Source organism: Notamacropus eugenii, chromosome 2 (genome assembly GCF_028372415.1).
Source record: "Notamacropus eugenii isolate mMacEug1 chromosome 2, mMacEug1.pri_v2, whole genome shotgun sequence".
Lineage (NCBI taxonomy): Eukaryota > Metazoa > Chordata > Mammalia > Diprotodontia > Macropodidae > Notamacropus > Notamacropus eugenii.
The window spans coordinates 211,428,493-211,445,391 of record NC_092873.1 but is presented as its reverse complement, the minus strand read 5'-3'; the positions used below and the strand labels follow the sequence as shown (position 1 = coordinate 211,445,391).

Sequence of the window (16,899 nt, the reverse complement as noted above, 5' to 3'; positions counted from 1 at the left end):
TATTAGTATTACAGTAAGGAGATATGTGTTGCCATGGAAGTGGAACACCCCAATAAACTGGAAGCATCTGAACAGTTCTTAACCTTTTTTGTCTGTTTGTTTCATGACTCCTTTTGGTAGTTCAGTGAAATCTATGGAGCCCTGTTCAGAATAATGTTTCTAAGTATACAAAATAAAATACTTAAGATTACAAAAGAAATCTATTATAATGAAAAATGGTTATCAAGAGGGCATCTAAGTGGCACAGTGGATAAAGTACTCCATCTAAAATCAGGAAAACTTGGGCTCAAAAGCCAGCCTCAGACACTTACTAGCTGCATGACTCTGGACAAGTCACTTAACATTGTTGGTCTCAGTCTTGTCATCTGTAAAATGAGTTGGAGAAGGAAACAGCAAACCACTCTAGTACCTTTGCTAAGAAAACCCCAAATGGGGTCATGAATCAGAAAGATTTATAATGGAATTTCTGTATCAAATACTGTTTGAAATGTTGAAGCAATAATCTGGCACCTAATCACCTTCTGTTGTTATTTTACAGATATTTAGCTGAAGTCTTTGCAAAAGGGGTTTGCCAATGAGTTTAGATTACAATCTATGGGCACAATACTCATAAAAATTTTTCTATATTGCATGTTTTTAATATTCAACAGCAAATAAATCTGAAAGATGATTATTAAACATTTAATAGATAGATAGATGTTGTGCTAGACAGATTAAAGTATAAGAAATAAAATAGCCTCTATCTTCAAAGATCTTACCATCTACTGAATCATATGAAACTAAGGGGAGGGTGCCCCAGATAAAGCAATAAGAAGGAAGTGAATTGGGTCTCAAGAAAACAATTTTAAGTAGTATGGATTTTCCACTTTTATGCTGTAAATCAATCTTTTCTGTCAAGAAGCTTTTAAGGTATTTAGGGGAGGAAACTGAGGCTCAAGGAGGTTAAAAGACTCATCCAAATTGGTCGAATTCATCAATAGTAGCAGCAGGAAACGGTAACATTTCTATAATCTTTAAGCCTTTCAAATTGCTTTACAGAAGTTATATCATTTGATCCTCAAAACAACCCTGAGGGATAAGTACTATTATTACCATTTTACAAATGAGGAAAGTGAGGAAGATTGAGGTTAAGTGACTTTCCTTGAGTCACACAATTAACTGAGTCAGAATTCAAGCTCAGGTTTTCCTGACTCCAAGTGGAGTTCTCCACTTTCTGATTCACAGTCCAGGACTCTAGCCATTATTCCAGGCAGCATTTCTAATTACAGGAGTTTTACCTACAAAGGTATTATACGGTCTGTAGGAGAATTAAAATTTCAGGGAGATGATCTTTTCAATTTTGAGTCCTTCAGGCTCACGACGAAGGCTTTTCATTGACCAAAAGCGTTTAATAAAATCTCTGAAAAAAAAGTAAGAAAAAGAAAACAATTCACCATTTAAATTGTTTTGAACTACATGAACCAATGTAAATAGCCAAAGAAAAGGTCCCATGCTGCTTCCACCCATTCCCTTTTTTCTTAGTATGTTGTGTAAACTGTTTCCTGACCCTTCTTTCCATTTATGAAAATTAAGATAAAGGATCTCAAAGAAAATTCTTTTCTAAGCTGCCGTCCCTTGTTTCGGGGTGGTGGTGGGAGGAGGGGCGAAGGACACTTAAGAAATAAAGAGACAAAGAAATGTAAAAAGGGCACACCCAATGGGAGAGAATTTCCATCATGGATTTTTTTCATTCCTTATTTATCAGTGACTCTGTAAAGATACTAGGTCTGTGGGACAGTAGGATAAGGCCAACCATTCTCTTCTTGGGGAAATTGTCCGGGTAGTGGCGAACACAAAGTGGAAAGCTCAGATGAAAATTAAAGTGAGCAAACAAAGAGAACTCCCACCCCCACCCCCACCCCCACCCCTGCTGCTAGCAAGCACAGTGCTTGCTTCAGGAGACGTCACAGCCCGACTTGCGGTTCGAGTCCGCCTTCCTAGGAAAGTGCAAATAAATAATTGATCGAGAAGATCGAACCTCCCTGGGGCGGGCTAAATGAGAGAGAAAATTTCGCCTCCACATTGAGAACGATGAGCAAAACGCTCTTTTTTTCTATTGGCTTTGTTATCTGTGGCCACGTGCGAGTAAACGAGGACGGGGCGCTAGGAGTGGATCTCGCTGGTCCAGCCTTGGGCGTGGCTTCCTTAGACGTAGTGCCTCGCTGAAGCATTTTTTTTCTCCTTCTTTGCTTTGCTTTTTTCTTTCTTCTTGCTTCCCTCTTCGGTCAGACTCGGGGAGGTCAGCTCCTGAATTCTATTGCACTTCCTAAAAATAGCCTGGCTCCGCTTGGTACCTCGCGTCTAGGGAACAGCAGCCGGGCAGCTGGCATCCTGGGTGAGTAATGAATGCTTTCTCACTCTCTCGTTTGCTTCCACCACCCACGCCGCCTAACATTAACGCCATTGTTCTGAGGCTCGGGTGGGAAAGGGGCCATGGGAAGGGATCTGTGCCGCGAAACTGAACTTTACTTTGAAAGAACGGGTCCACTACAAACCTTCCCTTAGTGTTTCCAGGTTTTTTGTTTTTTTTAAACTCTGGAGACTTGTGACCTCTCCAACCCAGTCCCATCAATTGTGTATGAAATAACCACTTCTAAAACGAAATTCTGGTTGCCTAATGAGGCAGCGGGAAGGATTGGGAGCTTTTGTTATTATAGCTGTTAGTCATTTCGTTTTTCTTTCTGCTCTTTTGGTTTCTTGGAAGGAGATTTCTATAAGAAAAGCTTGAAAGAGAGGCTACACTCTGTCACTTTCTGACAACCACGTGATCACAACTGGTCGCCCGAGTGTGGTGCTGACTTAGAGCCGGCTGGGACTTTGTTTCTGGGCAGAAAGCAGCAGGGCAGACTGCAGTCTAATGATGACCTGCCAAATGTGCCCCGGATTGCAGGTGGTCCCTGCCAGTTAGATGCCCACTGGCACTATAACTCGACTTAGGTCTGTTGGGCCCTTTCCAGTGACTTTGGTGCAGTGATATTTCAGGAAGGCTTGCAGATATCGTGTGAATAAATAGAATTCTAGGAGATGAAGAAAACAAGTTGAGAAGCAACTTTCTTCAAGGTTTTCTTTGTTCTCCATTTTTTGGGAGGACGGTGAATATCTCCCAACTCCAGGCGCAATACGGATTTAATTCAGTGAATACTGAATATTGACAGAGGAAAAATTATATTTAAAATACTGGAGGAAGATAAATGATATATGAAATGATATGTGGAATACTAGAGGGATTAATATATGAACTATATGCAGCCACCAGAGTAGTCAGAAACCAGAGTTCTATTAGGAACAGTTAATACTTGGGAACTTTCTGCCAAGTCATGCACTTTTCCTGCCATCCTTTTTAGATTTTTTCCCTTGGGGGTGGAGGAATCTCAAGTTTGCTGGTAGCCCTAATATTGCTAATTGACCTTTTCCAGTGGAGAATATTCCATAATCTAATTTTCACAGAGTATATAAAATGGACTCTGACCTTGCAAAGCTGAATCAGGACTGTTCCTGTGTGTTCATCTGAGTCATTCTCTTCTAGGATACAGCTAGTTCAGGATAATGAACATTCTTGGAAATATAGTCCTTTGTTTGGAAAACCCTAGAAAATTTATTTCAATTTACCTTAGAATCAGCATATGTAAAGAATGTAACTAAAGGGAAAGAAAGAAGTTTGGGATTTGGTACTTCAAATACATGCCCACATTCATTTATATGCAAATTTTAAATATATCAAGTACACCTAAATGTAAATATTCATAGAAATGACAAAATTATTAATATAAAGATTCAATCGACCAGTAAAATGTTAGAATGTTCATGTTTAGTGGCAATAAACCCTACCTCAAAGAGTTATTTATTCTTTCCTGAAGGGAAAAGGGACAGGTTGATGATCTCTGTGTAGGATAAAGAACTGAAAATAAGTGGTAATTGTCATCCAGAAGAAGCTAAAATTTCCCATTATAGTCACTGGAGATAATAATGAGTGATAATAATAATAATAATAATAATAATGACCATTCTCCTGACCTTATTTTCCAGAAGAGAGAGACTTGGTCTTGTAAGATACAATAATTTTCTGAATTTGTTTTGGAGTTTCATTTAAAATGAAGTAACTTTGCCTCTGTGCCTTAGTTTCTTCACCTATAAAAATTGTTACCTAATTTAAAGAGTTGTTGTGAGGAACAATTTTATAAATCATAGATTTCACAGGTGGATCAAGGATTGTAGCCCATCTATCATTTATGGTCTGAGGATCAGAGAGGTTAAGTGATTTTCAATGGTCATATCTAGTAAAGGACAAATGTGGAATTAAACCCAGGTAGGTCTTCTTGACTCCAAATCCAGAACTCTAGCCACTGTTTATGACTCCATGCTGCCTCTCAAAATGCTATGTAAATGTAAGCTATTGCAAATATATATTATTGTAGTATAGAATTTAACCTGTTCTAGTGGAATGTAAGTTGATACGCTCTACAAAGTTGAAAAAATCTTAACCTGTAAAGACCAGTTACAGACTGTATATTGAGACTCTATTCCTCAAAAATAACCAAAAAAACCCAAAAAACAATGGTCTGAATTAAGGTGGCAGCTCTTACAGATACAGTGGAAACATCAGGATTGCAAATTAAATGAGTCAGCCTTATAATGAGTTTTTAAAATACATTGGCTGCATTTCAGATAGCAATCTCAAGTTATGAAAAAAAATGGGATCAGTAATTCCCTAGTATTTTGACAAGCCATATAATTTCATTTTGTAGAGTTTTTTTTTAATCTAGACAGTAGGTAGTATAGTAAATTGGAAAGAACTCTGTTTGGAGTCAGCAAAACTAAGTTCAAATTCATAATCTTTCCATTTACTATCTGTGTGATTGTGTGCAAATCATTCAGACTCTTTAGGCCTTGGTTCATCTGTAAAATGGGAGAGCTGAAGTAGATGATTTTTGAGGATACTTCCAGTTGTAACTCCTGAGACTTTGCAGATCATTTACTTCAACTACCTCATTTTACTAATGGGAAAACCAAGAAACACAGAAAATAAGGATCTTGCTCAAGATTATGAAGTTTGTGATTGGCAGAACCTGAACTAGAACCAAAATCTGGATACCCAGTTTATTGTTTTTTTTCTGCTGCACCAAGGTTTTTCTTCCTTTTCTAATGACTCCAAGTGTTCACTCCACTATGCTTTAAAGTCACATGTGGAATGAATAAATATTCTTATATCAACCAAAACATAGAGGTTTAGAATTGTTTTGCCCATATATCATCTTTATTCTTATAACACTTCTTTTTTCTCCTCCTTTTCTTTTTCCTCTCCCCTTTCCTTTCCTCATGGGCCTCCTTATGCTCCCCCTTTCATCTTCTCCCTTCCTCCCATTTCTTTCTCTATTTTCTCTTCTTTCTCCTGCCCTTGCTCCTTCAAACTCAAGTCCCTCTTTACATAATCACACATAATTTTCTACATTATATGTCTAATTATGTCGAATACAACCATAGCATCCAAAATAGAACCCTACCTAGAAGGTTTCTGAATCTTAATATTAGTATGAAGAGTAATAATGACAGCACGTCCCTAAAATGAAAGCTGAGTTGGCAGCTTTCTCCCAAGAAAGCTCCCAATCTCCCAAGATTATTCTCGGAAGTAGAAACTTGGCATCTTCCTCCATTAGGAGAAATGCATATTTGTGTTAAATACTTCCCAAGCATCATCATTTTTCACTCAATGGTGTCTCCAAAGGAGAGTATCCCTTTGCCCTGTAACAATCAAGACAAGCATGTTTGTCTCCTATTTCTCTTTCAGCTTTAAAGATAAGGCAGTCGCGATGGAGATCTTTAAGCAGGAGGATCACCGAGCGATGAAAGTTGTTCAGTCCATTTTGGGAATGTGAGTCTAGATAAACCTTACGAGGCCCGCCATGAATCAGCTACCTGTCGGGGGCACTGCCCCAGCTGCTTCTGCTGCTGCAGCTGCAGCTGCTGCCGCCGCCGCCACCGCGGAGCCTCGCCTTCATCCTGAGGGCAGCAGCAGAAAGCAGCAGAGGGCTCAGTCACCAGCCAGACCCCGGGACAGTACAGTCCGACAGACAGCCACTGCCGCCAGGTCCCCGGTAGGGGCGGGCACCAAACTCAACTCTGCCCGGCCGCAGCAGCAGCAACAGCAAGGATCGAAATCCAATAGCAGTCGCCTAGTGACTCCCGCTGGCATCCGGGGAGGCGGCGGTGGCGGTGGTGGTGTTGGCGGAGGAGGAGGAGGAGGAGGAGGGGGAGGAGGAGGGGGAACCGGAGGAGTGGGGGGAGGAGAAGGAGGGGGAGGGGCAGGGGAAAAGCAGCCACCGCCTGCTACGCTCAAAGGCGCCCCGCTGGGAGCTGTCCAAACAGGAGGTGCTGAAGCATCCCCAGTCGGTACCCCAACCACGGTGGGGAACAGGAGACCTTGTCCCACTGAGGAACCGCAACGGGATGGGGAAACCGCGACCCCCAAACCAGTGGAGAAGGCTCCGCTAGGAGGAGGGGGAGGGGGAGGGGGAGGAGTAGGAGGAGGCTCTGGGGAAAGGGAGGGGGGCGCTCTGCAGCCGCCGCCGCCCAGAGGCTGGCGAGGTAAAGCCGGGCGCACGCCACAGAGGGGTGGCAGCGGCGGAGGAGAGGCTTCCTCTTCATCCTTCTCCGCTTCTCCTGGCAAAACCCCAGTCCCCACCGGTAGAAACCCCGGGAGCGTGGTCGCTGGGGGCGGTGGAGGCTACTGGAAAGAGGGATGTCTGCAGTCTGAGCTCATCCAGTTTCATCTCAAGAAGGAGCGGGCGGCGGCAGCAGCGGCGGCTCAAATGCAAACCAAGAGCAGCAGCCATAGCAATAGCAGCTCCCCAGTCGCCACCGCCGTCTCGGAGCCTCTTTCCACCCCTTCCCCCTCCCCAATGGCGGCTGCAGCCGAGGGCCTACAGCAGGGGGCAGGGGGCAGCCCGAGCAGCGGGGGGATGCAGGCGAGTGCTCCGCCCTCGACGCAGCAGCAACAGCAGCAGCTACAGGAACAAGAAGAGATGCAAGAGGAAATGGAGAAGCTTCGAGAGGAGAACGAAACCCTCAAGGTGAGGGTGTGGAGAAACGGGAGAGGAAGGGTGTGGGCCTGAAAGAAATAGGGTGTGTCGGGTTAAGGGAGATGCTTCTAACCCTGGGAGGAAAGGGCAAAGCAAATTCCAAATATAAAGACCAATTCCTCCCTTTATGACCTATACTCCAACAAGGCATTTTTCTAGTTCCTAAGTGTTTGTTTCGGAAGGAAATGATAAAGCTTGAGTTCAATAATGTTATATTATATCGAGAATCCACTTTTGGGGCCTTTAATTCTTTAATGGTGGTAATTTGTCCCATATTTTCTGGAAAAGAAAGCTGGAGGAAGAAAGAAGACCAGGGAGGGCCTAATTTGCTACTTCCCCCCTTTTCCCTGACACTCCTTTCCCACTACTGTATACAGGGGATGAGTTGTTACTGGGTGGGGTTTTAAGAGGGAAGTTAAGGTAGGCTCAATCTCTTGCTTTCCCCATTCTCTACTCCCACATCCTCCCTTTCCTCTCTTCAGAATGAAATTGATGAACTGAGGACCGAAATGGATGAGATGAGGGACAGTTTCTTTGAGGAGGATGCCTGTCAGCTTCAGGAAATGCGCCACGAGTTGGAAAGAGCCAACAAAAACTGCCGAATTCTGCAGTACCGCCTCCGCAAAGCTGAACGCAAGCGACTCCGCTATGCGCAGACTGGGGAAATTGATGGGGAGCTACTAAGAAGCATGGAGCAAGATCTCAAGGTTTGTGCAGAATAGGGGTTGGGTAGCCAGGAATCTTTGAAGAGTCTAGTGGGTGGGGCATTTAGAGGAAGTCGGGGTGGGTGGGCAGGTCACTGCAGAGCGTTAGAAGTTGGGTGGAGTAAGCAGCAAAATAATCAGGTACAAAAGAGGAATCAAGAATTAGCTCCAGATATGGGATTTCTTGCCAGATAGAACTCTCTGTAGTATCCTCCAGATAAAAACAGACCCATTCAGGGAGAAGAGGTGCTTTTCCATTCCCTGGAAATTGGCAAAGGAGTGGCAATGACAAGACTTACAGGAGATCTCATCCGAGCTGCTCAGTATCTGAACTTTATCAGGATGTTAGATGCCCAGGTTTAACAGAATGGGAACCTATTCCATGGGAGGCCATATTGAAGGACATAGATACAATAGGGAGAAATCCTGAAACTAGGATTCAAGAGATCTGAGTTCTTGTACAGGATCAGTCTCTCACTAGTTTTGTGACCTTAAGCAAAATCTCTTGCCTTCAATTTTTTCACCTGTAAAATGTGGAAATGGGACTAGATGATCTCTAATGTTCCTTTCAGCTCTAAGATAGTCCAAACTTCTTCCTTCTCCCCCAACTTTCCCCATACCTCCCTTTTACCACTCCTCTCATGCCCTCTCAAAACCAAATTCAGTCCATTTGCTGCTTCCCAAAAAGCTGAAGAAATGGAAAGAAATGAAGTCATTGGGTTAGTTATGAACTTCAGTTAAATGACCTGTTTTTCAAAACTTCTCCCAAGGGAGAAAATGTCATCATTGAAATGTTGGAAATGATCAAACAGGTGTTATCAGTCAACAGTAGTTTCTCCGCTCCTCCACTTTGAAATCTGAGTTGAAAATTCAACCACAAAATGTGTTGTCATAGTCAAAAATCACATATTAGATTGATCTCTGATTTCTTGCAATTTTTTTTTGCAACTGCATAAAATATAAAAATGAAATATGGATAAAGTATTTATTCTTATTTTGAAAGAAGTCAAGGAGGTATTTTTAAATGAATTTCAATATTTATTTGGTTCTGCCCTATTAACTGAAATCAAAGCCAAATTTACAAGGATAATTAAAACCTGGTAACCAAGAATGTTTGCTATTTTTTCCCTAGGAAATATAAAGAAAGACTTTCATCACACAAATTTAGCACTGAAAACTAAAATCAAGTATTGATTTTTTTTTTTTTACTATTTGCTGCAAACATTTAGTCAGCTCTAATAATGATATAATTACTTTTAGTGATTCTGAAAATTTAATTTAATTTAGGTTGCAAAGGATGTCTCAGTGAGACTTCACCATGAATTAGAAAATGTAGAAGAAAAACGTACCACAACAGAAGATGAAAATGAGAAGTTGAGGCAACAGCTTATAGAAGTTGAAATTGCCAAACAGGCTTTACAGAATGAACTGGAAAAAATGAAAGAGGTCAGTATTGAATTATTTTCTGTTGTATACTTTAAGCTCATTAAAAAAATACCCGGATTTTATTTGGGATGACTATTGTTGAATATTATTTTCCCCAAGAAATCTGTAATTAAGAGTTGTTTGCCTGTGGGATTCTGTCATTTATGGTATGGTCAGCAAACAGGCTACAACCGTCCAGGTATCTCAATGGATAGAGCCCTGGGTCTGGAATCAGAAAGACCTGAATTCATAACTGACCTCAGACACTTTCTAGCTCCATGACCCTGGACAAGTTACTTAACCTCTGTTTGCCTCAGTCTTTTCATCTGTAAAATGGGTATAATAGTAGCACTTACATCCTAGGATTGTTCTGAGGATCAAATGGTGAAGTGCTTAGCACAGTGCCTGGCATGTGTAAATATTTGCTATGATTATTATTATCAAATATTTGCCTAACCTAGACAGAAGACTAAGAGTAATAATTATGATAATTCACATTTGTGTGGTTCTTTAGAGCTTGCAAAGTACTTTTCTCAACAACCCTATGAGGTAGGTAGTACAAGATACATTAATTAAATTCAATATCATTTGTAAAACACATTTCTAACCTTAAAACATTATATGTTAGTAGTTATAACTGTTATGATCCCCATTTTACGGACAATTAAGCAGAGGCTTTGAGAATTTCAAGGACTTGTCCATGGTTACATAGACAGAAAGTGTTTGCATTGGTATTTGAACCTACTCTTGGCTCCAAGTCTAGCTCTCTTTCCAGATTATGCTAGAGTTCATGCCTTCATTTATTCAAGAAATGTTTTAAAAGTGCTTACTTAAGTACTGTGCTTGATGTTGGGGGTGATAAGTAAGATGTTTAAATCTTGAAAGTAGAAATTATTTCATTCATAGTATTTGTATCACAGTACTTAGTATATAGTAGGTACTTAGTAAATGATTATTGATTAGTTAATAAAGTCTAATATCAAGAATTAGTTGAGAAGGGTCTAGTATTGACCCTGTAAATTGACTTGGCATATAAACCATTAGAGCGCACTTTGCTATTCTGTTATCTGAAAAATAATTTTAATAAAAGTAATTTCACTCACCGCTCTAACAATATAAATGTGTCAAGAAAGATAGATGGATGAATGAATGGATGATTTTATAATGGGAGATGGAATAATTTAGTCTTTTGGTATCAAGAATAGGGCATCTGGATCTAGATTCTAGAAGAATGGATGAGTCAAGAATTACTGTCTTAATTACTTTATTACTTGATGTACATTGCTACTTTACCTCGAAAAAAATTGCCTGAGAATACATAGTACAGGCTGTGCTGACTGCCTTGGTAGTTGGCTGATGTTCTTGTGGCTTTCCTGGTCATTTCAAGTATCTGGATGTGAAATTCTCAGGAGAATCTTAATGGAGACCACTGGATCCAAAAGACCTAGATCCTTTCCCTTACCTCCTACTGCTTTGTACATTGTAACCTAAGAAAAATTACTTAATTGCACTGTGCTTCATGTCTCTAACACTTTGTCAACAGTCTACATTTTGAAGCTCTTTGTAGCAAATGGTTTTTGGGAGGGGTGGAAAGGAATAAGGAACATAAAATTCTATAATTGATGCTTCTGCTTGTTAATTTTCATGTTAGCAATAAGGTGGTCTTTTTTTTTCTTTTTTTATTTCTTCCTTAAAATTGATGTCTGTAATGACTTTGCAGTTTTTAACCAGTGCAAAAGGGGTAATAGACATTTATTTGGGTGATGATCAAATATTGAAAAACTAATTTTAATAAATGCAAGAGAATTTACAGTACATGTCACATACTATTTAAAAAGGAAAGGGATGAGAAATGGACAAAAGTCAGTTTGGAGCCCAACAGTACTACGAAATTTGTATGGCTCATATAATACAGTATTGATCATCTCCTCATGTGATTTGATTTCCAAGAAAAATCAAAATAGGAAGCCATTTAAAAGGCCAGTACAAAAAACCAACCTGATTATTCTGTTTCCTATTCAGACTCTATTTCCAGTATTTCATTTAGGCCATGTTTATATTCTGCCAAACATATGAATAGAAATTGAAGAATCCAATTGTTTACTAAAATGAAAACTAAAAATCAAGTCATTTACATAGACTGCTTTTGATGTCATGGAAATAAGAGCTTAGATGGGAATTAAAGCTGGGGATAAAGGTTTGTGTTTTTTTGTCGTTGTTCTCTTGGGAGTGGGGAGGGGATGACCAACAACTGACAGGAAGTAATTCTCAGTGTCCACAAAGTAAAAGAATAGATGCTTCCTTTGCATAGAAAGAGAGAGAGGGAGAGAAAGAGAGAGAGAGAAAGAGATTTGAATGTTTTAAATCCAATATTGGGGAAAAGTGTTGTTGGTTTGTTTTAAGTCTTGGCAGAATTTGTTCCAGAGCCTTCTGCTTTAAATATGCTGATTATATTCGGAACAGTGATGGGAACAAGGAAGAATATTTAGACACATGTTGGAATCAGCTATAGTTTCAGATATAGTAGTTTTATGATCGATACCAAGTCAAATAAAAAAAAAAACACTTGTACACAGGGAAGCAGAATGTACTTTAGGGGGTAGGAATAGAGGGAACTAGAAACTGAGTAGGGGTGAGACATAGACTAGAAGACCTGAGACAAGTTAAGCAAGGCAACAATATAGTAGAAAATGTATTGGTTTATTGATTTTGGAGTCAGATTATGAAAATTTGAATCTTGACTCTCACACTAGCCATATAACCACTTAAGTTTTCCGAGTTTCAGAGTAATAAAACATATTAACTTTGTCATGCCATACTTTGCAAAATGTAAAGTCCCACATAAGTCTAAGCTACATTTGTACATACGTGTACACACTTGGGATTACATAGGAGGGTATTAGGCTGGAAACAGCCTTGGGTGTCTAAATACCATGAATTAAAAGCCTGATTTTATACCTGTTTGACTTTAGATAACTTCAGTTAGCCATCTGTTTCCTTGATCATAAAACAGCATCATATGCAAGTCCTTGGAACCAACCATAATATTCCATTATGGAGTGGAAGAAGTTAATTTCATATTATCATGAAATATAAACTACAATAGAACAGTGAGAAACCAACCTCCAACTTCTAGTCTCTGGCTGCTGTAATAGATCTGCAGATGTTGCACAGTACAACAGAGACCAATGAGTCATCTGCTAGAGACTGGAGGGTTGTGGTGCTTAGGGTTTAACTGGCTTCAGGAATGTTGACCAGTTGCTCTCAGAGTAACCTTATACCTCAGTTCCTGCATGTACCAGATCGTACATATCTATCTATCTCCTGCCTTGGGAACTGGGAGCAAGGGAAGTGAAGGGGATGGAAAGTGTCTATAAGATATCAAGTTGTTATACAGTAATTCAGTTTTTTTTCAGTGCAACTGTATGCTCCCAGGAAGATAGCTATCCAGCATTCATCCAACTGAAAGCCTGTGGGACCTTTTTGTAGACTTTGGGACCTTTGAACTCCAGATGACAAATCATTTCTGTTAGTTAGTTAGCATTCCTTCTCACTAAGGAAATGCTGTGCACAAAAAAAGATCTATAAGAGAGAAAATGGAAGAATAGCATAGAAAATAATAGTGTCATAGATTGCTAAAATAAAGTATTTGTATGTGCTATCTTATCTAAATTAGTAGATTTCAGTTTCCTTCTCTTTCCTTCTCTCCTTCTCTCTCCTTCTCTCCCTCTCCCTCTCTCTCTCTTTCTTTCTCCCTCTCTTTCCTTCTCCCTCATTCCCTCTCCCTCTCTCCTTCTTTACTTCACTACTCTACCTGTCCAAAAGAACTACTTCCCTTTTAGCGTCTTCACCTTTTGCATTGTCACTGTCAGTTGTTTTCTCAACTTTTCCCATTTCTTGCTCTAGAGGGCTCCTAACTATTCTGGCTTCATGTAGCAGCATCCATCTTGAGACATCTTTTTGTATTTCTGCCAGCTTTCTATTGAAATGTATTTTTAAAAAATAATTGGTATTTGAAACTTGAAGAGTGACTGGATTATTATATGTAGTCTGATACCAGGTCAAGACTGCATCCCTACTCCTCACCCTATATTTATAGACAAAATTATTTAATAAATGGATATCTACATAATTACTTTTTTCCCCTCAAATAAGCTAAAGTATTCCCCACCACCACCAAATGCTATTAGATTCTATATGGCATATTTTCCTAAATTCTGACAGTTAAGTGATAGGTTAGTGAAAACACTGCCTGTGTGTTTCTTTGAAATTGTTTGGTTTTTCAAGGGATGGCAGAGCATTTTTTCTTAGTAGTTTTATTGTTTTTTAATTTCAATAAGGAACAGACACATGGGCATCTTAAAGAAAATAGACTGGTGTTAGTATTCATCATTTTTTTTTGTTTTTCAGATAACAAGCATTTTAAAAATTAATCTGTCCTACCCACTACCCTCACTCTATTAAACAAATTTAAAAAAGTAAATCCCTCAATATATTTCTATATTGTTTGACGAAACAAATTTCCTCATTAACCATGTTTTAAAATGTGTCACTTTCTGCATTTTAAGTTCATCACCTGTTAAGAGGTGAATGGTGCACATTACCTTCATTTTTTGGACCTGTAGTCTGTCGTTGCACTGATTAGTTATAAAGTCAAAGTTGTCTTTTCTCTATAACATTATTATATAACTGTATATAATTTTTTATATATGTAAATAGCTGTTACTGTATAAATTATTCCCCTAGTCTTCATGTCACTCTATATCAATAAAGGTCTTCCTAGTTTCTTACAAAATTTTCCATTTCATCATTTATTATGGTACAATAATATTCCATTATACTCAAATACCAAAATTTGTTTAGCAGTTGGCCACTAAGAGTATATACTTCCTTAGTTTCCAATTTGATTACAGGAAAAATAACTTCTATAAATATTTTTGTACCTATAAATCCTTTTTCCTTTTTCTTTGATTTTCTGGAGGAATATAGGCCTACAGTTTGGAAACTTTCTGGGCCTCCTTCCAAATTTCTTTCCAAAATGACTGGACTATTTGACACCTTCCACAACAATGCATGCATGCTAGTCAATATTTTCTTGAAAAATGTGGTAGACAAAAATAGAAATAACAAAATCACTACAAAGGGTACTGTTTATATAATTAATTTTAAATGTTTTTCAATGCAAGAATTAAAGTTTTTCTTAGATTTTCATTAAATTATGTTCAACTTCGTTAGAAGTTGGAAATATTGTTTCTTTGAATTTTCCACAAGACTTATCTAATCCTCAAAGCCTTTTACCTTCTTCTCTCTATTATCTCAGAGAATTCATTCATTCTTCTCACCTGAACTACTACCTCTGTACGTTGAGGCCTCCTAAACGTCTACCTCTCTAGTTCTGCCTTCTCCTTCTATCCAAGCCCCTGTCTCAAATCACCAACAGTTACAGCCAGACATATACATATGCACATATACCTATATGTACACATACACACACATATATACACACACACGTCACCTTAAATGTCAACATGTTCAAAACCAAACCTGTCTCTATCTCCAAACAATTTCTAGCGGCAAACTTCCCTGTCTTCATCAGTCATATCCCTCATCTTTAGCCATCCATGCTTACAACCTTAGCATCTTTAATTCTCTGACCTTTATCACCCATACCTAGAAAGGAAGTATGGCTTGGTAGACAGAATTGTGGATTTGGAGTCAGGAAGACCAGGCTCAATCCTTACCATAGTCACTTACTGTGTGACTATGAACAAATCATTTAACCTCTCTGAACTCCAGGAAGCAACATTTAACTCCTAAATTAATGCATTAGGGCAGGGAGTTACCAAATTGACAGAATCATGAATTGTTGATACATATACTCCAACATAATGTTCTATTGGTTTTAGAGTCAGTAACACCTGACTTCAAATTCTGCCTCAGTCACTTACTAACTTACTTAACTGACCAAGTCACTTAACCTCTATCTGCCTCAGTTTTTTGTAGGATAGGAGCAATAATAGCTCTTGCTTCCTAGGGTTGTTGTGAGGATCAAATGAGATATTTCTTATGAAAAGACTTTGCAAACCTTAAAGCACTATATAAATATTGTATATTATTATTCCTTCAAAATATCTTCCATAAGTATTTCATTCTCTCTATTCTTGCTGACACAATCCCAGCGTAAAACCTTGGACATTCCACACAACTTAATTTAGCAGAATCTCGTCAGCTTGACTCTAGCCCTTCTTGACATTTCACTCTATCCAGATGATGGCCAGACTAATTTGCCTTAGACGCTTTTAAATACATTGCTTCCCTGTTTTAAAAATCTTCCACTGTGGAATCAGGTCAGCTTCCTGAGTGTGAGCCCTCTAGAGCAGAAGATCCCCTGGGACCAAGTCAGCACTCTTGAAACTCCTAGAACCCTGTGATTATATAATTTTTCTGCAATATACTTTCATTGTTTGACATCAGATAATTGAGATTTCATTTTGATCTTTGATGAATCAATGATTTTACTCCCTAAACTGATGAAGATTACTACCTCTTCACAACTTCTTATTCCATTTATTATAGAGTAGTGGATAAAGAACTGGACTTGGAGTGAGAAAAACTTGAATTCTAACTCTCTCTGATGCATGACCAAGAAAAGCCAATTAATCTCAATTTCCTGACCTGTAAAGTGGGCTAATAATAATAACATATCCATAGAGGTCCTAACCACCTTGCTGGACCTCTTCCTTTTGTTCTCTTAGGAATATCTCAAGGAATTTGAAGATTTCAACTTCTATTTCTTTTGAATCATTCTTTCAATACCAGATTCTCTCCTCTTTCCACTCATTTCCCTCTCCTACTGTTGTTTCTTGTTGTTGTTTGGTGGTTTCAGTCATGTCCAACTTTTAGTGACCCCATTTGGGGTTTTCTTGGCAAAGATACTGGAGGGGTTTGCAATTTCGTTCTCCAGCTCATTATGCAGAGGAGAAAACTGAGGCAAAGTTAAGTGACTTGTCCAGGATCACAGCTAGGAAGTGTCTGAGGCCAGATTTGAACTCAGAAAGAGGAGTCCCCCTATCTACTGTGCCACCTAACTGCCCCCTCTACTACTATGATACCTGATATAATAACATACATTTTTTTTCTCAATAAATGTTTATGGAAAGAAAAGGAAGAAAGAAAAAGATGAAAAAAAGGAGAAAGTGAAGAAAAAGGATAATTGCTACATGTACTTGAACTAGTTCATATGCTTTCAATATTCATTTGGTTTTTAGAGTAAGTTTAAATGAATAGTTAGTTAAACAAATCAGTATATGACAGAAAGTATTGCCCATACTGCAGCTCATTTTATCCTTTTAGACTTTTATACTTGAATGTAGCTGTAGAGGAAGTAAAATAATGTGTCTGATATCACTGCTATTATTTTATTGCTGTTTTGGATGTGACTACTCATGGTAAGAAAACATCTTTAGTCAAAAGATGAATGACATTTCGGCCTGTCATTTAGCCTCTCTCTTTAATTTTTCATTTCTTTACCTGCCTGCTTAACTTTGGAAAGGGAAAAGTTCTATTATTTGTTCTCATGGAGATTCAGTGCAGAAAGCCTTTATGACCAAAAAAAATTCCAACTATGCCTTATTAATCTTCTGACTAAATCAATT

The 16,899-nt window shown here is 38.8% G+C and overlaps 1 protein-coding gene across 3 annotated transcripts in view; it reads left to right on the top strand.

Annotated features, from left to right (window-relative positions):
- Positions 1-2,209: 2,209 nt before the first annotated feature.
- MTCL3 (MTCL family member 3) overlaps positions 2,210-16,899 on the top strand; it is a 45,371-nt gene continuing 30,681 nt past the window's right edge. For all 3 annotated transcript variants that reach the window (XM_072643269.1, XM_072643270.1, XM_072643271.1), the window contains exons 1-4: positions 2,210-2,374; positions 5,825-7,106; positions 7,598-7,822; positions 9,107-9,265. In XM_072643269.1, coding sequence (XP_072499370.1) covers positions 5,940-7,106; positions 7,598-7,822; positions 9,107-9,265 — 1,551 coding nt within the window. In that variant the 5' untranslated portion in view covers positions 2,210-2,374; positions 5,825-5,939. The remainder of the gene's footprint in view (positions 2,375-5,824; positions 7,107-7,597; positions 7,823-9,106; positions 9,266-16,899) is intronic.